This window comes from Podarcis pityusensis (assembly GCF_964106645.2).
Source record: "Podarcis pityusensis genome assembly, chromosome: 9".
Classification (NCBI taxonomy): Eukaryota; Metazoa; Chordata; class Lepidosauria; order Squamata; family Lacertidae; genus Podarcis; species Podarcis pityusensis.
Window position 1 is genome coordinate 61941768 of NC_138034.1, and position 26492 is coordinate 61968259.

Genomic DNA, 26492 nt, shown 5'->3' on the forward strand with positions numbered 1-26492 from the left:
TGTCTGCCATTACTGAAAATTCTGAGCTTATTTGGCTATCCATGATTGAGATTATCAATGTGCTGCTCTGCAGATGTTACTGGACTCCAGCGCCAAACATCTCTCACCATTGGCCATGCTGATGGGACTCCAGAAATATCGGGGTGGGGGGTGGGAGTCCTTGTTGACTGTTTCTGATGTAAATCTTGGAAGCAGAATGCCTAATACAGTGGTACCTTTGGATGCGAACAGGATCTGTTCCAGAGCCCGGTTCGCATCCTGAAGCGAACACAACTCGTGTCTGCGCATGCACGGGTTGCGATTCGCCGCTTCCGCACATTTGTGTGACGTCATTTTGAGCATCTGCGCATGCGCGAGCGGCAAAACCCGGAAGTAATGCGTTCCGTTACTTCCGGGTCGCCGCTGAGCACAACCCGAAAATGCTCAACCCAAAGCTACTTCAGCCCGAGGTATGACTGTATGGGCACCATTTTTCTTAATCTGCATTATTTCCTCGGACTACAGAGTTTAGTTTCCTTTACTTCAGACCCTTTGAAGCACTGCAGTAAATGTGGGGAAATCTGCTTATACAGAATTTACAATTTGTTAAGTATTTTCATCGCAGGAAAAGGCGTAGAATTATCTCATTATCCATGTATTATTGCAATCCATGTATTGCAAAAGGCTGAATCCCTTCTTTCAACCCCTTCCCACCATACTTCCTCTGCCTCCTCCCTGATCATCTCTGCCAGGCCCTTATACATAGGACACAGGTAGGAGGGCAAGAGGGAGAATGAGACTTCCATTCCTTTCCCCTACTAGCCTTCACTTGTCTTCTTAGATGGTTTCATCTAAGTTCAGGATTAGTCAGGAACAGGCTGGCTGCACCTTATTTCCGCCTTTTCCAGGCTTCTGCCTTATTCTTCCCTGTAGCTTATTCCAGTCATATCCATATAGCCAGCCTTTCTTCCATGATGGATCCCAAGATGTCATGCATGGGATTCCCAAGGCACTCTCCCATCCAGCCACTGGCTAGGCATGGACCTTCAGCTAAGTGGCTTCATTTGCATCCAGACCATGCCCTGGGACCAGATTTGCATGTTTGCTACCTTGGTTCTCAAACATAATCCGTTCAGGAAATCCTTTCCAAAACCAAAGCGTTCTAAAACTAAGGCGTGCTTTCCCATAGAAAGTAATGCAAAATGGATTAATCCATTCCAGACTTTTTAAAACAACCCTAAAACAGCAATTTAACATGAATTTTACTATCTATCAAGACCATTGATCCATAAAACGAAAGCAATAGAAAATGTACTGCAGTCACACAATCCATCAAACGGTAGCTGAACTGGGTTCCACGCAGTCACAAAAACAAAGAGCCGCAAAAATGCAAAATGAATAGCAAAAACAGACAGACCTCAGCGTAACACTCAAAACGCAAGTGTGGCACTCAAATTGGAAGCGTAACACTCCAAACAGACCATGTTTGGCTTCTGAAAAAAGTTCACAAACTGGAACACTTCTGGGTTTGCAGTGTTTGGGTTCCAAGTTGTTTGAGTACCAAGGCATTTGAGAACCAAGGTACCACTGTAGTCCTTGAAGTCCCAAGCTAGAATGAGCGAGCTAGTTAACTGTCAGGGAGTGGCCAATCTCGTCTCTTATTTCTACCAGAGCTTGAGCCTATTTCACCATCAGCAGAGATATTTGACTTTCCTGACAATCCTCCCCGCCGATGCTGCAAATAGGTACATGACAGTGCTTGGATATAAGCAGCTGTCAGAAGATGCAAAAGTAAAAATAACATTTGTGGCAACAGCGAGCCGTCCATGTGCATTCGGAATGTGTCTGCAAATTCCCTGCATCTCCCTTGGGTTCTGAGCTGCCATTATTTTGCAGAAGGGCTTATGGATTATTCATTGCATTACGAGCCGCATGAATGAGCAAGTAGCTCACCGAGTGTAACCAACACTTGGCGGAGAAAGCACAGAAATCCACTTTCATCCCAAAGCTGTGCAGCCTGCTATGCAGTGTCAGAGGCAAAACATGGCAATGTTGACTACATTTTTTTTTAAATGTCCCAAGCTGATGTGTGTGTGTTTTAACACCTGCTTTAAAGGAGGAATAGGTTTGCAGAAATGCACTTCAACCTGTAACATTATGGCTTGTTCTTCCTCCTTATGAATGTTCTGGTTCTGTTTACTTCTGGTTACTGGCAGGAAAATGTTCTGGGTGTACACTCTCAGTTGATACGTCTCACTCACTATGTGGAGAGAAGGAGTCAGACTCTTGACACGGTTTTATTAAGTTACTTGGAAAGATCATTGGGAGTCTTAAGTTACAGTGCTGTGGTACAGCTTGTTTTATAGGGAAAGAGCATTAAGAATGTTCATTCCCACCCTGTGACAAACCCTGTTCCTGAAGTATTATTTTAGCCTTCAAATACTCCGTTCGTTAGGCAACAGGACGTGTTCTTGCGAATTGTGGATAAATACCTAGAATTGTCATTTTGACGTTAATTGGTTTGGCTTAATAACATGCCGGTCAAGCATGTGTGTTTTCCTTATTTTTTTAAAAAAAACATACTTCACAATGTATCTATCTTTGTCTTTCTTAAAACAATTGCAATATACGTTAAAACAGAAGAAAAGGAAATAGAAGAGTTATGCAATTGATTGGGGTCAAAACAGTTGAAACGCCAGAGCTTTCGACATAAAAGATGTATGTTTCTCCTTTCGAGCAAAATATTTCCTTCATTGAGCTTTCATATTATTTTAGAGCTGCTTAGTTTTTCTGCACGTGCTTATTTACTTACCTATTTAACCAACTAACATATTAAAATTACTGTATTTTTTGCTCTATAAGACTCACTTTTTCCCTCCTAAAAAGTAAGGGGAAATGTGTGTGCGTCTTATGGCGCGAATGCAGGCTGCGCAGCTATCACAGAAGCCAGAACAGCAAGAGGGATTGCTGATTTCACTGCGCAGCGATCCCTCTTGCTGTTCTGGCTTCTGAGATTCAGAATTTTTTTTTTTTTCTTGTTTTCCTCCTCCAAAAACTAGGTGCGTCTTGTGGTCTGGTGCGCCTTATAGAGCGAAAAATACGATAGTTGTTTCCATCCTTCCTTTTCATACGGGACACATCCACCAGCCAGTTTGCGTTAAATAATACGTTGGGGTTGTTTTTATTCCCTCCAACCCATGGCTACTCGAGGGCAGCATATTCTCTCTCTGCTCCCCACAACCCCTGCAGACCATTCTCCAACCCAGACTCCATCAGGTCATTATAGCTGTTGCCATCAACTTTTGTTCCGTCATAACCCTCCAGCTGCCCATTTTTATTCCTTCATGAAATCCAAAGCAAGAGACATGTCAGGCACTGCATTTGGGAAAGCAAATCTATCTGTAGTTGTGAGGAACAGTTGATTTTGTCGCCACATCAGTGTCGCTTTAAAACTCAGAATGAATTTAGCCAAGGAAATGTGCCTGTTTTGAACAGAGTTTTTTCTCTCTCTTTCTCTTTCTGTCTCTGTCTCTCGTCTTGTATCTGGTCTGGCAAGCAGAAATGTGCTGTACGAGCAGCTTATTACCCTTTAGATTCTCTAGCGCTTCCATGGGGCGGTTGTTTACATTTTGTACGTCATCGTCCTCCTTGCTCAGGCAATCTGCTTAACGTGTGCAGCTTCCTGGGTCTGAAATCTAGATTCTTAATGCAGCATCCTTGACTCCCTGTCAGTGGACCCATATCCCCTACTTAAGTCTGCAGTCCTATATGCACTTACTGTGGAATAAGCCTCACTGGATACAGTGGAATTCTAAGTAAGTACGCATAGGATTGAGCTGTTACAATTTGTTGTTGCTCCTGTTACATGCATGCCTGGAGACAGTCCTGATTAATTGCAATCCTAATCAGGACGCTATCCATTTAACTCAGGCTCTAGAGGAAGTGCATTTGCCTCAGAATGAATGTAACCGTCATTTTTAAAAAGAGCAACTCCGTAATGGGCTGCGATAACACAAAAACAGAGGTATTCCTGTTAATTCCTCTAGGAGTAGGATTGCACCCATAAACTTCAACCCTGTGAGCTTAACTGGAAAGTGAGCAAGTGAGACTTACTTCTGAGCAAGCATGCCTACGATTCCTGACTATGATCCTAAGCACACTTTTTTGGAAGTAGGTTCAACCAAAATAAGTGGGGTTGACTTCCAAGCCAATATGCTCAAGATGTGCACTAGACCCTATTTGAATGTGTAGCTGAGTTTAATAATATATATTGTTATTTCCCACAGGACAGAAGTTTGTTTGTTTAAATTAGGTTTCTTACAGCATTGTCTGTCTTTGAGAGTTGCTATTTTCCATATTTTATTAAAATGCAAATCGAAATGGACATCCCAACCTCACTCCTTTCTTCCATTTTTTTTAATGGTAAAGATCATTTTTTGTATTGATAACTGCCCTATGGACCGAGCCTCTCAACCTTGACTTTTTTTTTTGTTTTAACTTTATATACCACTCAATTGTAAGAAAACCTCCAAGTAGTTTGCAGGAAGTATTAAAATTTTCAATGAAAACAGTTTTTATTTAAAAAAAAATAAGAAAAGGCAATCAAAACCAACAATTAAAAAGATAAAAAATGCAGCAACAGCTACATCCCATGTTTTACGCAGGTACCAAAAAGAAAAAAGTGAAGGCAGCTGCCTAGGTCAATCAACAGGGAGTTCCAAAGTTGTAGGTGCTGCCACACTGAAAGATAAGTTTCTTGCAACTACAGAATGAATATTACGTGGCACCTGCAACAGTCCCTGTTCTGCAGATTTTAAGTACAGTGGTACCTCGGGTTAAGAACTTTATTCGTTCTGGAGGTCCGTTCTTAACCTGAAACTGTTCTTAACATGAGGTGCCACTTTAGCTAATGGGGCCTCCCGCTGCCGCTGTGCAATTTCTGTCCTCATCCAGAAGCAAAGTTCTTAACCCGAGGTACTATTTCTGGGTTAGCAGAGTCTGTAACCTGAAGCATCTGTAACCAAAACGTCTGTAACCCGAGGTACCACTGTAGTCGAGTGGGCACACAGGGGATAAGGCGATCCTGCAAGTAAAGTGGGCCCAATGCATTTTTTGTACTGAGGAGGGGGGGCAGGCAGGGCTAAGAACTCAGAAGGTGAAGTCAGACAAGTTAAGCGCGCAAAAGCAAATAACACAGGGGACCGAGAGCAACGAGTTCTGTGTTCCCAGAGGCAAAATACATCTCCGATGTCGTTTGAGTGAGTGCTAGCACAGTAAAAGAGCTGCAGTTTTCCCCCGCCCTCCCATATAAATTATAGATCACCTCCTTGGCAGTTTAGGAATTGTGGGTGGGGGCCAGATAGAAGATGAGCAGGAAGCGTTCCCAGTCCTCTGGCTTCTGTCCCGCAGCTCTGCAGCCTCCAGTTGTTCAATGCCCAAACCCCCTTAGAATTTGGGCTTGCGCAACCGTGTCCCAGAGCTCCTCCATAAATAGTCCTGCTCTCCCCCCACACCCAGCTAGAGAACAACCACAGGAAGCCAAGCCGCAGCCAGCGCAGCTTAACGGGCACTAATTGATCTACGCCAGCAGAGCTTGCCCGGAGAGCCTTCGCGGGCGTTGTCGTCGCTGGTGGCGCTCCTTGTCAGGCGGCTCGGCTTCCTCCAGAGAGAGAGCAGGGAGATGGTGGTGTCTGTTTCCAAAAGACACATTTCGTTGCTACAGCAGCCCTAGCAACGGGTGGTGGGGTTTTTTGATTGCCTCAAAAGCCTTGTGCTTCAGAAGATCGGCTGTTCTGCCTCCTTCTGTATCTCATTCAGCAACCAGAGACTTTATATCAGCTGCTGCTTACAGTTATGGAGAGAAAAGCCCCCTCCGGACTGCTTGCTGTGACATTTTAAGCCAAGGATAAAGTTTTTGGAGAAAAGGATTGTATTATTTTTCTGATACGAGTGACCAATTAAAATTGAAAGGGGGGCGGGGCTGAGCGGAGATCATTTGGATACTAAGCTGGAAAAGCAGCAAAGACTGTTGTTTTGTGTTTATCTATAAAAGAGAAGAAGCATACTTGATTATTATTTTTGCAAGAACTTGCATCTGCCTCTGTTTTGGTTTTTCCTTCCCCCTCTCTTGCACTGACCATTGCAAAAAACAACTCTGTGAATTTGTTTCTTGTTCTGGGGGATTGTTGCAGAATTCAGGCATGAAGATCCAGGAGCATCCCAGCCTTCCTGAAGCCAAATTACAGAGGAACCAAGATGCCGATGGCCAAGAAGAGAGCTTTGTGTCCGAAGTGCCTCGACTGGACCTGACAGCCTTGTGCAGTGACAACAACAACTGGGAAGGTAGGTTCGCACGAGTGAAAGATCTCTCTCGGCGGTGTGGTTATGTGTCTTGTCTTCCCTCCCCACTTTGGTGACTGACCTGCAGCAGCAGGAAAGGATGTGGGGACACATGGCTTGGAGAAAAAGAAAGTGATTGTCCATGTCTTTTTAATTGCCCTTTTTACTTGCTTAATCACGGAGCAGCTGAAAGAATAATGCTCTGGTATTCCTAGCGGTGTCACCACGCAAAACCCAGAGCATCAGCATTATTTTGCTTATCTGGAGGGGATTTCCTTCTGCTTTTCCAAGTTCAGATAACAAGTATGAGCATTGGACAAAACTTGCTTACTTTCCCACTCCGCTAGTCCTATGGAACTTACATGAAATTCATTTGTCTGTGTATGTGTTTTTCCCTGCATGTAAAATTATGTTGTTGTTGTTGATGATGATGATAACAACAACGACAAATAATAATAATAATAATAATAATAATAATAATAATAATATAAAAATAAGTTGTACACCACCTTATACCCATAGATCTCAGGGCGGTTCACACCATAAAATTACAATATAAAAAAACTACAGTGTTTGGTAGGGTTTCCCCTTGCTTTAAATATCTTAAATTGATTGTGCTTCAAATGATCTGATTGCTCTTTCTCAGCTTGACAGGACAGAGATGTTTTGCATTAGCCCTTTAATGGTTTTCATATGTCTGGACACACATAGGCACACTTCCACTAGAATATCCACTGGGAGAGGAGCAAAGGTGGGAGGAGGGAAATCACTTTCGTTTGTTTACATTCATGAAAATTGCGGTTTTGAATGGGACATTTTTATCTTTCCAAGAAAGGGAAGCTAGGAGTGGCCTTTTTCTTTTCTGTGAAATGGCTGTTTTTGTGTCCTCATTCCCAGAGTTTTCTAAAGCTGAAATTACAAGGGAAATTTTCAGTAATGGTGCTGAAAGGCTAGTATTTGGTCTTGTTCTTTGGAATGCAGAGTTTGGGGTTTCTAATACCCTGTGAATTTTGAACCTTCCTCTTAGTGTACATGTAATTAATGGTAGCTTATTACCGAGTTCTCATATTTGTAAGTTTGAGGGCAAGAGCAGATACCATCTTGCCTCTACAAAAGTGAAGCAAACTATGTGGCGAAAATGTCTTTTTAAGGTAGACACCTTTTGGGGTTTATGTCAATTTATACATGCATGCTACTTATGTTATCAGTTCAGAATTTTAAAGCAGGGTTGATTAAGGCAGCTAAATGCAGATTTTCAGTACCAGCAGTTGTGGGTGTTGCTGATGGAAGACACCAGGTGACATGATTTTAGTTTTGCAAGCTGATAATTTCCTAGATGTGCCCCCCTTGGGTCTAAAGTGCTTCTCATCTTTCATTACGTTTCCTGAATATTCGAATGAGCCGTGCCCTGGAAAGGGACAGTTGCTTTTCATCTTTTCAAAGGTGACCTGGATGAGAGTTCCTCTGTCAGCCCCCTGTGGATTCAGCTGTCGTTGGTTGAACCAAAGTATTTCCTTCCCTGCTTTGAAGTCTACATATTAAATACCAATAGGGCTGTGGCTGGGAGAGAGAGAGGCAAGAGGGCAGTTGAGTCTTACCTTGAGATTCTCACATCCTTTGAGGCAGAAGTTCCTCTCTACGACAGGGACATTTTAAAAGCGAAAGCTGTAAGCAATGCTTATTTCCACAAGGGTGCTTCTGTGTCACCCACCCTCCTGCGTGATAACATGGGAAAATATGAGGGTTATGTAAGGGCTAGAAGAGGTGGTGTCAGTTGAAATCTCATCTTACCATTTTTGAAGCCCCAAAACAAGGGCTGTGAAATGGTGTTGCTGCCACCCATTTGGTAAACAAAGAAACCCATGAGCATTTCACTTAGTCCCACATTGCCCCCTTCTTTACTGTACCATAACTGGTGGGCCGAGGGAGGTGTGGCGTCCATGTTATACAAGCACCCTCACTCGCCACATGCCATTTTAACACACACTTGTGGAGATTTTCCGTAGAGTTTGTATCTGGAAATGTTATCACTGTTTGCAACTCATCACGTTGCAGAAGATCTTCCAAAAAGTTTCCCCCCCCCCAGTTAGGGTTCACTGAGCAGAAATTGGCCTTGAAGCAAAACACTCCTTCAGCATAACCCAGGATTTCTTGAAAGAGTTTATTGGGTGCATGTGGAACCATATCAAGAAGCTAACATGCAGTTATAAGTGTAGCAGGTATCATTGACTCTTTATCACTGCACCTATGTGATTTTATACATAGCGATGGTGGTTTTATTTGCAGGGATGTATTTCAGGAGGACACTAATAAAGGAGTAAAACACTTTGTAAGAATCTGGAAAAGCAAAGGACAGTGGTTGGCTCCCAAGTACATTCTCAAACTTTGCAATGCAAAGGATAACTTCTAACACATTTTATTGGATAAGCCTCTTAGAGGCTTCTCTCTGCATTCTGACACTAATTGCTTACACCAATTCAGTGAACTCCGTTAAACTCAGTGGGACATATGCTTTGAGTAATGTCCATAGGATTGTTCCACACGTGTAACTTGTGATAGTTCACTGGAACTGTTTCTACTGAGCTCAGCACTCGGGAGCACACTATATTTCATGGCAGGAAATTCACAGATTCAGCTGAGATAAATGCTATGGGGAAATGCCAAGCAAAGCACCACCATTTTTGGCTGGCCTTGCTAGCCAAGCCAAAAATTGTGTTGACTAGGTTCTTCAATGGGCGTGATTGTCTGGCATCCACCTATGCTGACTTTAAAAAATAATAATGTAGGAATATTAAACTCAACCACCATTCTCACATCAATGAGCCAAAGTATGTGGCTGCTCAGGCCACTTACACTGAGCTTCCCTTGTGGCGCAGTTTGCCACTCACATTTTTATTGGAGAAAGTTTTCACCCAGTAAGAACCAATAAGTGGTACTTTTGAATCCATAGTTGCACTTCATCTGCCCCTTACAGTAATATTGTCCAATATATTTTACTCCTACAAACACACATATATTTGCAGAGAGGGCAGGGAGGAGAACTATTTATTCCTACAGTCCCCCCCCCCAAAAAAAAATCATTTCAGCTGACCAGCTCCCAGTTCCCTCTCCATTTTAGCATGGTGCTTTTCTGTTTTCTATGGGACCACAATCTCACAACTATTACTACTCCCTCCTCTTGGCTACCCATCACCAAGTGCCCCCACCACGCTTGGCGATGGGTTTCATAACCCTTAATCCCACACTAGACAACCCATACTCGTTGCTACATTTCTGTTGGAACCCTTTTTGCTCACCCCAAAACCCATTAGTCCTCTTGGCCTTGCTTACTGGGACAACTTCATATTGTAGCTTGAGCATTTGCAGGTAATAGTCTTCTTCTTCAAATGTAACCAAGGAAGAACTACTTTTGATGTTCCCAATCACTCAAGGATCACATAGGGCATGGGATAATGTCACAATGCTCTGTAGCCAATCCTTCTTGTCTGTGAGGCGACGCCACTAAACAAACAAAGTTCAAACAAAGAAGGGAACATTTTCAAAAGGCATGAGATGGCCTTGCCAGATTGTAGCAGTTTGGCACTGCTTCAGCTATTTTGGGAAACGAGCTAGTAGTTATTGAATTAAGTGCTGACAGTGACTAATTTTTCTGTCCTTTTTGTGGTTTTGCCCTCTATAGTTGCTTGTAATTTACACCATGTACAATTTTGAGACTAGGATTTTTGTGACACTGATGGTATCTGTATAGTAGTTTTTACAACACGTATACAGTTAATCCTTAAGTATGTTGAATATGTTAGCTGTTTAGAATAGACTAAATATTTAAGATAGCTAAGTCCTAAAGGAGGGTATGGTCTTGTTGTTGTTGTTGTTTGGTTTTCCTTTGTGGGTGTGAAATAAGTAAATGTTTCCAGTCTTGAAATTGACCATGCTGACCTGTTGAGTTTAGAGACGGTGGCATGCTGTATTGCCTCGGATGCTTTTAACGCCTTCTGTGCTGCTATCATTTGTCACTACAGAGGTATTAAGAGAGTTAGCACTTTCATAGGCACCTACGCAGTTGCAGGGAAGCCTGTAGAGCTGATGGCAGAATCATGTGATAAAGCTTCCATCTAACTTTTGGAACAACCAGTTTTTACAGCTTTATGGTGCGAAATCCCTGTCGTTTTCCTCCAGTTGCTTGGTTTCTGTAAGTGCACCCCAGGTGGTGAAACAGAAAGAAGCATATAACTGCTTGGAAGCATGTGGTTAATTTTCAGTGGGGCAAATTCAGTAGTTATTTCTTACCTTTCCTTTTTGCTGGCATATTTGTAAGAACTAGGTACCAAGTATGTAGAAATGACCTTGCTGTTGACAACAGTGGCCAATCAGATGTCTCTAGGAAGCTCAGAAGCATAGTTGTTCATGAAGACAACCATTCCCTGTTATCTTTACCCCCAGCATCTACCACAGGACTACTGCTGTAAACATGGAGGCTGTATTTATAACTAGCCATTAATAGACTTTCCCTTGCCAAAATTTGTCCTAGCGTTCTTTCCAGCCATAAGCTACTTCCCACTGCCTACATCTGCTGGAAATTCCACAAGCCCTCTACAACATGCTTTTCAAAAATGGTTCATCCAGGCCAAATTCCTCTCTGCTTATGTTGTCAGCCTTTGCCATATGACCCTCCCATTCCCTCCCTTCCTTGCTTAAAGAATAGCAACTCGAAAACTGGGAAGAATCGTTTACAGTTGGCGTGCTAGGACAGAGTGGAGGATAGATAATACGGGATTTCCCAAATGTCAACAGTATCCCCGTTAGATAACCATTTTACTTGGAGCTATTTATGAGGAGATTTTGGGCAGTGGATATTTTCAGGAGTCATTTCGCTGCCTAAGGCAAAGGACAAAATGGCGCCCCCTCATTCCATGTACAAAAATTCAACTGGACTGCCAGCTGGATTTTACCTCAACACTGATGGTGGGGCAGCATCCTCCACCATACTCGAGGGCAGCAGGCCAACTTAGGGGGCACAGACAAGAGCAGAGATGGGGAGCAGGTTTAATTGTAGGGCAAGCCTTGCCAGTTTATCTGTTCATCAACATCAAATGATAAAGCTTGCCCATTATGCTTGGGGGGGGGTGAAGGTGAAGGTTGGAAGCATGAATGTTCTTCTATTTATTTAATTTTTTGTGGGGATGGGGGGTGAAGCATATCTCACTGCATGTTGAAAAGTGGCTCACCTGGAAGAAGACTAGGCCTAATCCTTCTCCCTGATATTTCAGTTTTCTCATACAGGGAGGCCTTTTCTGGGGGGAAGTGTTCAAACATGCTTCAGCAGTGTGGATCAGGAGTATCGACCCCTTGATTATGCTGAATGTATAAGCTGGACATTGATGCAGGAAAGTTGGCAGTGAATGACTGTGGGGTGGGGTGATTTAGCTGGACACAACAAAAGAGTTCCAAGTTACTTAAAGCCAAAGACCTGGTGACTCACTAGTACAAGATCAGAACTAAGCACTTTAAAAGCAGGAAAATCATTATTTTTAAAGCTCGATAAGACTTTTTGTAGCTGTTCCACTTTTTCCTAAAAGTTGTACTGCTTGGGGGGCAGTTGCTGTGTTTTGACTCCAGAGTTCCCTTTCAGAATTACAAGTTCAAAGCCACAAATCTTAAACCACCTAATCCTGAGAAGCTAAGTAGGAGCATGCAAACCAGCTTAGTAAACTATCCAAATACAGAATATTAAGAGTCCTCGTGGGATCTGGTCACAAGGCAAAGCATTATTTTACAGTGTGTTCCAATACACTTGATCATCCTGGTTTCCTGTCTTGATTTATTCCCTTTCTCAATCTCTCACACAAAACATGTTATACTTAAAACTGGCCAGTGAAGGCCAGCCACCAGATAAGAGCTGATTTGTACGTTGTGGTGCTAGTCTGAGATGTGAAAATGGGATTGGTTGAATCTAAATATTATAGCCTATTCATTATTTCACAGAAGGATAGGGGTAAATGCCTGTTGCCTGATCATTCAAAATAACAGAAGCTTAAGTGCAAATGCAAGGTAGCATAAGGTTTGATGATGTCACAAAGGAAAAGAGGAAGGCTTCAGCAGAGCATGCTGGGAAGGCACGAGTGGCCAACCTTGGTCAGGTAGATGGTCTCCATCTTTGGGAATACAGGAGGATTGACATTGGACCTGAAATTTGTTCTTAACAGAAATATGTTTGGGGACCCTTGCTATATTACTGTAGTCTTCCAACAGCTGTTAAATAGAGGTGTCTTTACTGAGGTTTGCCAGGCATGGAATGCTTGGACTCTCCAAGATCCTATGTCCTTTCCAAGTTTTGATTCCTGGATTTCTTTTCTGTGGTTTCCATAGATGGAACCTGATGCCTCAAATGTGCAAAAGCTCTGTAGCACCGCTGAGCTATGGCCTGGTTCCCTGTATCAGTTGAGAAAGCAAGGGATGGTCACTTCAATGCTGAATTAAAACATGATAAAAGCATGCAGAGGCAACAGTCATCACCCCTTTCAATCTGTAGTTACCACTTTAGTAATAGCTTCTTCTAGTTGGATAACAGTACAGGATATCGCAAAATAGATGCCAGAGCACATTGCCCAGCCCTGTTGTTGAACATCATGAAATGTATCAGGCTGATGTAGTTTTTGGTGGGATTGTGTATTGAAGGTTATTATGGCTTCATGGTCGTCTTAGGGGCCTTTGTTTTTATGCAGTATGAGCCAATTCAAGAGGCACCAGCTAATATGACGTGTAGAGTTAAGGTATCTGAAGATACCTCTCTGGATCTCAGGGCATGTGCTGTTGACTTGCGTCTGTGATTAGCGTAAATTAGCTGTGTGCATGTTGAAAATATTGATACATCCCACTCTTAAGTGGAGCAGCAATCCATTCATCTTCCCAGAGACTGACTGAAACAAACCTGACCGTAGAGCAGCCTTCCCCAACTTGGTTCTCCCCATGTATTTTGGACTACAAGGTCCATCATCCTTGGTCATGGGCCTGTCTAAAACATCTTGATGGCACCAGGCTGAGGAAAGTTGCTATAAAATGAAAACCTCTGCTAGTCCTAACCTTACACTCAAAATAATGAGTGAAGGCCCCTTTCTTTGATTGGCCACAACCCAAAATAACATTAGGCACATTCTAGCCTTGTTTGTGTATTCTTCACCACCCTCCCTTTAAAATGTGTGTTATCGTTTCATGTGTCAGCCTTTCTCCTTAATGGCAATTTCCTGGCTCTGATTTCTTCTTCACACCAGTGTGTTGCCAGTTCTAGCAAGGTTCAAGGACCAACAGAAATGGCATGATAATTAGCGTTGATCTAGGGCAGCCTCTTCAGTCTCCAGAGGTTGATGGGACTACAACTCCCATCATCCCTGACTACTGGTGGAGCTGACTGGGGATGGTGGGAGTTGTAGTCTTAACAACCTCTGAGGAACCCAGAGATTGAGGAGCGTTTGTCTAGGGGAACTGGGAAACAATCCTTATTGACCATGCTAGAAAATCAGACCTATTCAACTAAAAAAAAAGTCAATAATCCATCGTTGCTGCCTTCCAATTGATTTCCAGAGCCCGTCCCTGCCTTCTCCTCCTGGCAACGTGATGGCTTAGATTCCAACGAAGCTCGCCTCTCTCCTCAGGCTGGCCGCCTCATTCGCCAGCTGCTGGATGAAGACAGCGACCCAATGCTATCCCCTCGTTTCTATGCCTACGGGCAAAGTCAGCTGTACCTGGATGACACAGAAGTTCCTCCTTCTCCTCCCAACTCACATTCATTCATGAGGTAGGTGGGTAAGTGGTCACTCCAAAAAGACCCCAGAACAGGCCGGAATAATTACCTGTGCTTTTAGCGGAAAACATAGGTGCAGTAGAATGAGGAATGTGGCTTCCCCCCTCCCCGGAGAATCCTGGGAACCGTCATTTGCTAAGGGTGGTGGGAATGTTATCTCTGTGAGGGGTGAACTACTGTTGCCAGAATCCTTTGGGGGAAGCTATGTGCTTTCGAAAGCATGGTGTGGTTCTCTTCATGTGAGGCATCTCACTCTTGTTTTCTCATTTCCTTTTCCAACTGATGCTCAGCATTTCGTGTCTTCTGAACATGCTTGGTCCTCATTGGGCTGCTTTTGGTGTTAGTTGCCTTCTTTGTTTTGTTTTAAAATATTTTCCCTACTACTACCAACTTCAGGGTTTTCCTGAGAATGTCAGTACCTGCCTCCTGTAGACCCTGTTTTGATTTCATTTCTGTCAGCACTCAACATCTGAGTTCGCTATTGTTGACTTGAGACTGCGGTGGGGCAGGGAGCATCTTTTAAGGTCTTGACATTTGCCTGGATAGATGCTGCCAATCAGAATATACAAGTTCTGGGCTAGATGGACAAATAATCTGACCTGATATTATTAGGCAAGTTTCCTTTGCTCCTATATAAGGATCTTACTGGCTTCTTGGGGAATCTGGAGTTCTCTGTATCGTATAGAGCCTTCTTTCCTGTTAACACCAATTAATTCAGTCATTTCCTCGCCTTCATCACAGGAGAAGAAGTTCTTCTTTAGGGTCTTACGAAGATGACCGAGAAGATCTGACACCAGCGCAGCTGACCCGCAAGATTCAAGGACTGAAGAAAAAGATCAGGAGGTTTGAAGACAAATTTGAAGAGGAGAGGAAATACAGAGTAAGCTGTTCAGTGTCAGTTGTCCTGAGGGATTGTATTGCTAAGCGGCAATTTTTTTCTGTGGGTAGCACAGCAAAGAGAAGGATTGACAGCCTTTTAAGACCTTTCATTCCTAGGCTGCAGTCCTGTGCCCACTTAAGTTGGGAGCAAGTCCCATTGAACTCAGGTGAAATCACGAACTTCTGAGTAAACATGCACAGGATCGAGCCATTCCATTCACTCTTTTCAGCTGGCTAAGGAATGCTACAGATTTGCATGTTGGGGGTTTTCGAGGTTGCATTTCTCTGTGATGGTGTCTGTTGCCCTCTGGCCTGGGACACTTTGAAGAGCCTTTGACATTTGCAGAGAGAAGGTTTGCTTTTTTTAGAAGCAAGTCCGATAACAAAGCATCCACTGTTATTTCCTTTAGAATATTACCTATTCTAAGCAGCACTTGTAGAGTAAGAAAGATGCCAGAAGCATGCAGAGAGGCTACCCAAGTCTTTTGTGCAACCACCAGCCCCAACTTCCGTAATGCATGCAAAGTGGTTCCTGGTAGCCAGAAGGTCCTTAGCTGTTATCCAGCTTTCATCAGTGCAAATAAGCTCTTGAATGCAACCCTCGCTTTCAATATCTGTCATCTCCAGTCATTAAAAAAAATCCCCATCTGTTTGTCCTCCCCCTTATAGCCATCACACAGTGACAAAGCAGCCAACCTGGAGGTGCTGAAGTGGACAAATGACCTTGCAAAGTTTCGGAAGCAGCTGAAAGGTGAGATATCCTAGCAGGTGAACTTCAAACTCAACATAATCGTCCTGCAGTGGTTCCATCTGGTGCCTATCCTGAAAATACACACTCTCCTTTTATTTCTTTTTCCTCTTCCAAAACTAGAGTCAAAGCTGAAGATGTCAGAGGAAGACCTGGCTCCTGTGATGCGTCAACGTAGCAATACACTCCCCAAAAGTTTTGGCTCCCAGCTAGAAAAGGAGGAAGAGAAGAAGCAGGATGTGTCTGATAAATTGGCTAAGCCAGCAGTGGAGGCAACCCTGGACACCATCCAGAAGAAGCTCCAAGAGAAAAGGACCGAGGCAAACCGCCCCGAAGACATTAAGGTACACATACCCTAGATGTGTAGGGACGCGGGCGGCGCTGTGGGTTAAACCACAGAGCCTAGGACTTGCCAATCAGAAGGTCGGCAGTTCGAATCCCCGTGACAGGGTGAGCTCCCATTGCTCTGTCCCAGCTCCTGCCAACCTAGCAGTTTGAAAGCACATCAAAGTGCAAGGAGATAAATAGGTACCGCTCCGGCGGGAAGGTAAATGGCGTTTCCGTGCGCTGCTCTGGTTCTCCAGAAGCGGCTTAGTCATGCTGGCCACATGACCCGGAAGCTGTACGCCGGCTCCCTCGGCCAGTAAAGCGAGATGAGCACCGCAACTTCAGAGTCGGTCACGGCTGGACCTAATGGTCAGGGGTCCCTTTACCTTTACTTTACCCTAGATGTACGTACTGGGCGTGCTCCCCAGTCAGCACGTGATTGGCCTTTTGCCTGAAGGGGGTTGCCTTGCTTAAGATGAGGATTGACAGCCCAAAAATAACATGCTGACTTTTTAGATGTTATCTCTTCCATTTGCTGTTATGTATTGCTTATCATTCATTTGGTTATTATTGTTATTTCCTGAACAATGGTTTGTATGAGGTGCGGCAAATAAAATGAAATAAATGGTATTGTGACTCAGGATCTTGTGCTCTGTATAGCTCCTTTTTGAGAGACTGGGAATGGGACAGGGAAATATTAGGGATAAATTTGTAGGAACCACAGTAATGCAATTGTTTCCCTTCCGCCCTGCCCTTGCTTGCTTTTTATACAGGATATGACCAGAGATCAGATAGCAGCAGAGAAGGTGGCTCTCCAAAAAGCCCTCTTGTATTATGAGAGCATCCACGGAAGACCAGTAAGTACATCAGCATCCGTGTAAAATGTGTTCCGTATTGGGTCGCTACAAACTACGAAATGGCAAATTGTAGGGAAGTTTGCCAGTTTCTTGAACCTGTGCAAAAGTGCAGCAACTGATGACTTGGCTCTGTAGCATAGGGTGAAGACTTGCCCCTGCATGCACCACAGCAACATTTTGTCGCTACTTATGGTCCTTTGTTCAGGGAAACAGATAATTAGTCAAAATGTCCTCACAGTTTTGAACGAACTGGTAGCGATGTTGTTTTTAAAAAAGTCCATCCCCACCCCACCCTTTTTCTGGAGTTGTTATTTTCTCTTAGGAAAAAGTTCTGATTTCTTAAAACTTTGTGTTGTTGTTGTTTATTAAATTTGTATACCACCCTTTATCCATAGATCTCAGGGCAGTTCACAACGTAAAAAAATACAATATAAAAACACAAAATACATTTCCTCCAGTGTTGATCCTTACAAAACTATGTTGATGATTCAACAAGTAAGGAAAACATTTTGGAGGCACGGAGAGAGCCATCATATGGGTTATTTATGGCCAACAGCTGAGTGTTGTTTCCCCCCATTTGCTGTTCTGATAATGTTTTCTTCTTATCTGTTTTTTTTGTTTTTGTTATTCTTGAAATGTGTGCTACTCAGGCCATTGTTTAAGCATTGCAATTGCCTTGTTTTTATTTTTCCTTCTTGGAAGCAGTGTTTCATAGCCCCACCTAACACCAGGGTTATTACTGTCATTATAGATTTCAAAGGAGGGTTACAGGGGCAATGCGAAGAAAACAGTTTCCAATAAGTAATTTAACTTGTCTGCCTCCTCTGAAAAGCCGGACACTGGGCGGTATAAATCCATGCAGAAGTTAAATCTGGTGCAGTAATATAAATGCAAAGAAATACACTAAACTACTTCCAGAAGCCCTCTTTTCATGACATCTCACAGCTTATTATGCTTCTCTCTTTGCAACATTTATCTTGTGTTTGACAAAGCTGCTTGTTTTGCTAATGTTGCTGATAAAAAAAAGCAGAAAATGGGCAAAGGCTTTTTAGATAACATGGAGGCAAGAACAGACCTTCAACTTAGACCAGGCATCCCCAACCTTCGGCTCTCCAGGTCTTTTGGACCACAGTTCCCATCATCCTTGACCACTGGTCCTGTTAGCTAGGGATCATGGGAGTTGTAGGTCAAGACATCTGGAGGGCCACAGGTTGGGGATGCCTGACTTAGACCATTGAAAGGAGCTGGGCATTATTGGTTTTGGAATAAGAAAAAGCCCTGCTGATCAGACAACCAGATGCTTACAGGAAGCTCCCAAACAGAACAGGAGTGCAGTGTCTCCAGCAACTGGTATTCAGAGGCATATTGCCAAGTTGGCAATAAAAATGAAGCCTAATTTAGAACTGCAGAAACAGAATTATAGATCTGGGCAGGGCAATCTGCCAAGCGGGTTGAAGGTTGGAGAACTGATGACAGAGAACCCAAGTTTTCACCAGGCTTCTTGGTGGATGAGAGAGAGGGGTTGGCCTCCGTTTTAGTTTCAGCACCTGCTGAGGAAGCGATAGTCCTGCCTTCTCGCAGGAGGCTTGGCAGAGGGCAGTAAAATAGTTGGCGCAATAGTCACAGTCTGTTGCTTCCTGCAAACTCCCATCACCACGCCTCTCAAGCAGCCAACTGTGCCTTCGTCATTTCAGGTAACGAAACACGAGCGGCAGATGATGAAGCCCCTGTATGACAGATACCGCTTAGTCAAGCAGATCCTCTCAAGAGCCAACAGCATCCCTATCATCGTGAGTATCAACCTTTTCTGCATGGATAGCTTGAGTGGACCATGTCTCATTGCTGGCAGTGAAAGAGGGAGAATCCTATCTTTGTGCATCACACTGGACATAATGTCTCTGTTGCAGCCATTTTCCCCTGTATGGTAAACAGCTGGATGAGCATGTGCATAGGAAGAGTAAAGCGGGCCGGCCCTAGCATTAGGTAAACTGAGTTAACTGCTTCAGGTGGTGGAACCAGAGAGGCAGAATTGGAGTCCCCCTTCCTGCCTGGCCACTTGCCTCCACTGGCCTGCTGTGCCTTTTCTGGCCATTCAGCAAGGCTTTCCATCTCCTCATAGCTGTCAACTTTTCCCTTTTCTTGCGAGGAATCCTATTCGGAATAAGGGAATTTCCCTTTAAAAAAGGGAAAAGTTGACAGCTATGCTCCTCTGCCCTTGCCTCATTCTGGATGACGCAGCTTTGAAGAGGCTAAAAACAGTGCTGAGAATTAGGGGGAATTAGGGGTAGGTTTAAACTCCCCCCCCCCCCCGCCGATCCCCAATTTTGGGCACCAGTTAAGAGTTGCAGCAGTTCCACAGCCAGGATGCTTCACTCTGATGAAGGACCTTGGGCTGTCCTAGACGGAGGAAGGAGGTGGAAAACCATGCCAGCACTGCTGGCACTAAAACAGCAGCAAAACAACAAGAAGAAAGTAAAGGGAAGGAAGGAGACCATTCAGGCAGCACAGTCTCTTGTTGCAGCCTTGGGAGTAAAGGCTTGGTCCCCTGGCATTGGGTACTTCTGCATGGGGATAGCTGTTGCTGCTGAATCAGTCTCAGAGGCCTTGGGGAGAAGGTCCTCAAGATGGAGGCAGCGTTTCACAAAGAGATCTTAATGCTACTAGCATTGCACCTGTGGACCACATGGGATGCTACAGTCTGCACTAAACCACTCTCTGGTGTGGGTTTCTTGCGCCATGCCAGTGATTAGTAAGACAGGGAGCAGTTCAAGCTCCTTTCAGGATGCAGACACCTGAGATTTGGGTATGCTGAATGAGCATGACCCCTGGGGTCAAAAATCTCAGCCCCCAATATCAGTGGAATTCCTTGTCCATAAAGAAGCAGGCAGTTCACCCCACACATTTACCCCCTCGATTTGCGATCAGCAACTGTAGACTTAAGACTTCTGGCGGTTCACAAGGGAGACTGGGCCAGGGACTTGGCTTACGTTTCTTTGAGGGAACCAGCATCCCTGCCCAGTTGGCCGACCTTGAGTCTCCTTTGGCTGAAGGGAGGGAGCAATTAGACATCCTGTTTCTTCTGACCCATGGAGGAGAAAGTACAGCAAACAGCTACAGTTTCCTCCACAAACACAGTTGTGCTAGCAGAGGAAGAGAGAAAGATCCCACTTGAATAGAGTTTGGGGCATCTCTCTCTCCCACCCCCAACTCAAAGACACACAATTTAATTTTGCATTACAGTCTGTACAGACTTCCAGAGAGTCAACCACTTTGGCAATTAAAAAAAAAAACCATAGTACAAAAGGTAGATTGCAAATTGACTTTTCAGCTGATACAAAATTCCACATTAAAAAAAAGAGAGAAATGGTACCCAAAATTCTATGATTAGGGGAAGAAAATTGATGCCTCAGGGACATTCTGGGAAATAGCATTTTTTCTGGGTTGCAGCATTGACTTGAATCCTAAGATAACGTAAGGAAATTCACAGGCGAGAAGTTTCCCATCACCTCCTTCCCACTGCAGTGGCCTGTTCCTCCCAAAACACCTCTCTGAGTCAGGGTCATGTGGGATGGGAATGGGACAGTAGTAGGAACCTTGTTTTTTGTAAACTTCTTTAAGTTAGCATGCCTCTGACCCAAGCTTTGATTTTTTGAATTTTATTTTTTTGAAAGAGGAAGTTGGCACAGTTTGAGATTATTTGTTCCATGTTTTGTCAAGCAGGGGGCAGTAGTTGTAGGAGGGGGAGCTGCCACGTTCTCCTTACTGCAGGGCCTAATTGTTGAGGAACACATTTGAAGTTTGCCTTTGTGACCGTGAGGACCAGCCAGATAACTGATTTCAGAGCAAGAAAAAGGGAGAAAATGTGCCAGTTTCCACATTGGGTTATTGCATCTCTTGAGTGCACTGTGAGTGCTGCTTGCCAGGCCTTCTGACCATTCAGCCAGTGCAAACAAGAGATACTTTCCTCTTACTTTCTGCCTCTTTATTTTCATGAATAAGAGTTTATCTAGTTTGCTGCTGCCCCCCCCCCCCAAGCCTTCGCCTTGGCAGGGGAATAAAAGTTTTCTATTCAGATGAATGGATGGGATGCCATTTGGGTTATTGGGGGTTGTCACATTTACCCTGAGAAGCACATGCTTCTTCTGGGCCCAGGACACCACCCGGCAAAATATTTTTCTCCTGCAGGTCCCCTTGAAAGCAAGAAGAATTGCACAAATGCAGTCTTCAGTCCCATTAATTTCAGCAAGCACTTAAGCAAGGGAAAGCTCTCTGAGGGGTTGTTTTGATTCCATATGCATGGAATCAATGTCATATTTCATTTGATCCATGACAAGCATCTGAGTATCCACTCCTCTGCAGTCTGGATCTCCATCTCGCTCACAACCATACAGTTCCATTTGAGCATGTCTGAATAAGGCAGCCCCTGATGGTGCATCAAAACTGCCTCTTGCACCAGAGCCTTTTTGTTGAGGCTCATTTGCTTAGCCTTGGGAGTACACTGCAGCCATCTTTCTGCCTCTAAAAGCATAATGGGTAAGGCAGCCACTAGACAGTGTTTCCATATTGCGTGGAAGGATGATGTCAATAATAATAATTGTTGTTGTTAGATTCGACCCTGGCACTTCTTAATGAAATGCATTCTTGGGGAGACTTTTAAAGGTTTTAATCTGGAAATGAATGAGGAATGGGAGTTAGGAGAGATGATGGAGGAAGGGGTCATTATGTAACCTGCTTGTTAACGCCTGTCACAGGGTTCCCCCTCCAGCAAGCGGAGAAGCCCTTTGCTGCAGCCAATTATCGAGGGTGAAACTGCTTCCTTCTTCAAGGAGATAAAGGTGAAAAAAACCTCCCACTGCTAACTCATTTGCTCAGCCTGCATCATTTCCCTTCTCCCACAATGAAAGTGATAGACACCCCTCCTCCCTTTCTTTCTTTCTTTCTTTCTTTCTTTCTTTCTTTCTTTATCTCTCTCTCTCTCTCTCTCTCTCTCCTCTCTCTCTCTCTCTCTCTCTCTCTCTCTCGGTACATAATTGTTGGTTCTTCTGTCATGTCTCCAGGAAACAAAATCAGTAGCTGCTTTTGTCTGGCTTCCTTTGTCCACGTTCTGCCTGCCTCTGTTACAACTGACCCTTCAGTGCCTCCTCCTTCCTCCTCTTTTGCCTCCCTTTTGATTTGCAAAATGCACAATTTATTACTTGCACCATTGCCGCCTTCTCCTTCCTAAGATGCTGTTTTTGCAGTTATTTCTGCTTACCTTTCTTTGGCTCGTATGCTGGGCCTTGGCCCAGATCTACAGCCACAGCAGAATAAGGTGGTAGAGTTCTGAGGGGGCAAGAATAGACCGTACCACTTCAGACTGCAGGTTGAGGGATCTCTCTCCTGAATGTCTCCACTTCTGTGAGCTTTCTACTCCAGAGAAGGTTGCTTCCTTTTTGCTTAGGAAAATGTTTTTGAAAACGTGATCACCTCCCCTGCCACACACACAGCCTGTAGTCTGGACTGATACAATCCATTCTGTCACCACATTTTGCCCAAATCTACCCTAGGTTGGGCTTGAGCAAACCTAAGACTTCTCTGCCACACTTCATACTTACTGGAATTGTGTCTCCTCATGTGACACCCCCATGATGTAATAATAATAATAATAATAATAATAATAATAATAATAATAAATAATAAATAATAATAATAATATATACCCGCCCATCTGCCACTCTGGGCTGCTTCCAACAAAATATTAAACTACAGTAACGCATCAAACAGTAAAAGCTTCCCTAAATGTTCTCAGTAATGGTTTCATACCCTTGTAACGGAGAGCAGCCTTCCCCCAGCTAGCACTGATGGGAGCTGTGGTCCAAATAACCAGCATTTGTATACTCTTTAGAGGCAGAGCCTGATCTTACTGGGACAAATCCTAAGCGCTTAACGTGGGCTGGAGGAATGCTTCAGGAACGCACTAAAGGTGTTTGTCTGCATCGCCTCTTCCAGGACCAACAGCCCCTACCCCTTCTTTTTCAATTCCCAGATATGAAATATTTGAAGATTTAACATCAATGTTTGATACCAGGTTCCATTGACTCAAAGTATGGGCAGCTACCTGCGCCCCTAAATCAAGTAAATCAATAAAAAGACTTAACTGACTGAGGTTCTGCCCCTTCAACATAAAGCCTGCTCCATTAACATAAATCCTGGCTACACACCCATGGCTCGGAGTGATGGTGGCTTTTTTGGTTCTGCCAAATCCCAGTTGGCAAAGCCCCCTTTGCACTTTCCTTGGATGAGAGCAAAGCACTTGGCAGCATTTGCTCTGGGAGCGCTGCAATTAGAGGAGCATCTGAGCTCTCTCACCAGCCCTTGGAGCCGGCTCACAGTGGCAGCCTCCGTCGCTGGCTTCAAGCGTTCAAGTCACTCAAGATGAAGCGATAACCTGTCCAAAGTTAGAAATGTGAACTTCCACAGCAACACCCCCCCAAAAAAAAACTTAGTTAAGCTGTTCAACTTAACAAGGCAAAATAACCAGGTGTTCTGATTCCTTGCTGCAATGCAGGGATAGGAATGGATTTTGGCAGCTCTACCACAACACAACCCAGCAACTCCTGAGGTTCTTCCCATTCTCCATCATCCCTTGACCATGTGTGGAGATAGAGGCCCCACCCACACCTCACTCCAGGGGCAGAACTTGAAGGAAGTTTGTGAATCGTGCTAGGAGAACCTCTAAGTCAGGCATAGGCAAACTCCGGCCCTCCAGATGTTTGGGACTACAATTCCCACCATCCCTAGCTAACAGGACCAGTGGTCAGGGATGATGGGAATTGTAGTCCCAAACATCTGGAGGGCCGGAGTTTGCCTATGCCTGCTCTAAGTCATTATATGGCAGGTGTTATCCAATTGTTGTTAGAATACCTCCCCCATCAGTCCCAGTGATGATGGGAGTCCAACAATACTTGGGAAGGTCACCAGTTCCCCAACCCTGCTCTAAACCAAGGGGGGAAAGTTAACGTCCTTTTGGTTCCCTTCTTCTCCTGCATTTACCTTGTCCTGACATCATTCTAGAAGTTTGTGGAGACTTCTTTAACAAGCTGAGGATTCCATTACTTAAGCTTTGCCTGCCTTAGAATATACAGAAGTCTTGGAAGTGGTCTCCATGCAGCAGCCATTAACACATCCATCAGCTGCGTATTAATGCTTGCAAGGGGCCTTGGGCCTGATCCGGCAGGGATCTTCTCACAATCTGGTGCTACAGACCGCTTCTTTGTGTGTTTGGAGTGTGACCGCGTTGCTTCTGGGAATGCGGCCAGTAAAGATAGCACAGGCAATGGTAATAATTGGCGCCGAAATGTCTCTGCAGGAGGAAGACGACGGTTCTGAAGAAGACAGCAACACGAAACCAGATTTCACGGTCACCGTAAAGCCAGACCTCAACGTGAGAAGTTTCTTGGACCATCTAGAAGATGATGGCGACGGCTTTGTTTCTCCGGTGGATGATAGGATCTCTTCGAAAAGCAGCCAAGATATGGGGCTGTCAAATCTTCATGCTGCCTCCATGTATGTCAGGTTTCTGGCTGTCAGATTCATGTTCTGCATACTGTGTGTTTGGGCTAAGGTGGTAACTAACATTAGGAAAGGGATCTATAATATATAATTGTTACTTATACTTTCTTAGCAATGGGAGCTGAACTGTGATAATCACCATCTGTCGCGTGGCGGTTATCACTTAAGGTTGTTTTGTTTTGTTTAGCTTTCTGCAGTATTTTTGTGTCTCTGTTTGGGTGTCCGCTTTTGTTTTGATTTTCTTTTTTCTTAAATTACATAGGCCAGAACTTGTAGAACAGCTCCAGGAAGTCAGGGAGGAGAAGAAGAGAATCAGGAAAAAGCTGAGAGATTTTGAGGACAATTTCTTCCGGCAAAACGGAAGGTAATTTTATTTCTCTTTTTTATCCCCAATCCTTCACTTGTCACATCAGAACCTTTGTTTTATTTACCATCATATTCAGGAAGTGAGCATTTACTTATCCTTTACAATGTAAGGCACTTTGCTTGCATCTTTACCACAGGAGTGAGCAACCCATGATCTTCTAGATGTTGCTGGTTTAACTTCCTATCTTCCCTGGCCATTGGCCATGCCAGCCTTGATAGACGAGAGTTTGAATCCAGCATCCTCTGCAAGGCCACAGGTTCTCTGTCCCCAATTTATAATAGTGGCATTTATTTTATTCATGTGTCCCCCAGGGGATCTCTTTTGGCAAAACTGCCTTGGAAGCCAAAGAGGCACAAGCTGCCTCATTCAGAATTTACTTCCTGATATGGGTTGAGACAGCAGCATTCCTTTCTAGACTGCTGAACATAAGAGGAAACCGAGAGCAGCATTGGTGGGACCGCCAGTCCCACCTTCTCATGTTCACCCTTTGAAAACTCTTATCCTTCACAAATGTCACAAGACTGTCTAAACGTATGTGCAGATTTAATGTAAGTGCGCAAGTCTTGTTTCTGAGAGAACGTGTGTGAATCTGAGAATTGTTTCCAGAGGCAACGTGAAGTTTCTATTCCAGCCCTGGAATGAAAACAAGCTCTGCCATTGCATTTTCATGTCACGACAGGCATTGTGGTTCACAAGAGCCCACTGTGAAGTTTAGAAATTTTCGTTTTAAAAATAGTAGCCATGCTTCTCTGTTTTCCTACAGGGAACCAGCTCCATTCATGGAAGGAATATGTCCTGTCCACTTTCTTTCCTTCCTGTAGAAAGTTGTTTGTTTGTTTGGTTTGCTTAATATGTATGCCGCCCTTCATCCGTAGATCTCAGGGTGGTTCACAACATAAAAATACAATATAAAAAACCAAAATGCATGATTAAAACAAAGGGAGGTGGGGCCACAAGCCTATAACCCCTCTCCCCCAGTAAATCAATTCCTCCGATTACAACATTGGCCTGTTGATCAAAGCAGAGCTTTCCCTCCACCTTTTACTCATCCTGGTGTTAGCTTTCCTTTCGTTCATCACCTCACCCTGGCATTTTCCTTACATGTTAACTTTTGAGTTTAGCAGATAGATGCTTCTCTGAAGCATTTCCACCCCACCAATCTGGATTGGCAAGGCAGACCTTTTTTTTTCTTCTTTTTTTTTGAGGCACCTCAATTTGTGTCAGGATTTGGGTACCTCATGCAGCACATAGTTAAACTATGGAACTCCCTCCCACAGGAGGCAGCAAGAGGCTGCCAACTTGGGATGGCTTTAAAAGAGAACTGGGCAAATTCATGTAGGCCAAGGCTATCAGCGGCTCCTGTCTCCTCTGCCAGAGGCGTTATGCCTCTGAATTCCAGGTGCTGGGAACTGCAGGGTGCTGTCATGCTCACGTCCTGCTCGCAGGCTCCCCGTGGACCATGAGAGCAGGACCCTGGATTGTCTGAAGGAGAAACGTCTTCTGAAAAAGCCTTCCCTTCTGCTTTCTTGCAGGAACGTCCAGAAAGAGGACCGCACTCCTATGGCGGAAGAATACAACGAATACAAGCAGGTTAAGGCCAAGCTGAGGCTGCTGGAGGTCCTCATCAGCAAGAGAGACATTGGCTCC

At 44.2% G+C, this 26492-nt stretch overlaps 1 protein-coding gene and 1 long non-coding RNA gene across 3 annotated transcripts in view; one reads left to right on the forward strand and one right to left on the reverse strand.

Annotated features, from left to right (window-relative positions):
* The window catches only part of FAM13A (family with sequence similarity 13 member A), a gene marked incomplete at its 3' end in the record, with an annotated part of 151329 nt that overhangs the window by 123105 nt on the left and 1732 nt on the right, over positions 1-26492 (forward strand). Inside the window, exons 14-24 of the mRNA XM_081022232.1 lie at positions 6171-6321; positions 13897-14110; positions 14858-14996; positions 15665-15746; positions 15867-16087; positions 16844-16927; positions 18622-18717; positions 21679-21762; positions 24276-24472; positions 24741-24842; positions 26378-26487. Of these exons, the coding sequence (XP_080878358.1) occupies positions 6171-6321; positions 13897-14110; positions 14858-14996; positions 15665-15746; positions 15867-16087; positions 16844-16927; positions 18622-18717; positions 21679-21762; positions 24276-24472; positions 24741-24842; positions 26378-26487 (1480 nt within the window). The remainder of the gene's footprint in view (positions 1-6170; positions 6322-13896; positions 14111-14857; positions 14997-15664; positions 15747-15866; positions 16088-16843; positions 16928-18621; positions 18718-21678; positions 21763-24275; positions 24473-24740; positions 24843-26377; positions 26488-26492) is intronic.
* LOC308485456 lies at positions 8402-12435 on the reverse strand. 2 transcript variants are annotated; one of them, XR_013990521.1, is made up of 3 exons: positions 11544-12435; positions 10255-10505; positions 8402-9819 (listed from the first exon to the last, which is right to left on the reverse strand). It is a non-coding gene; the product is annotated as an uncharacterized lncRNA (long non-coding RNA). The 2 variants fall into 2 exon arrangements; XR_013990522.1 differs by having other exon boundaries at positions 10255-10331; positions 11544-12432.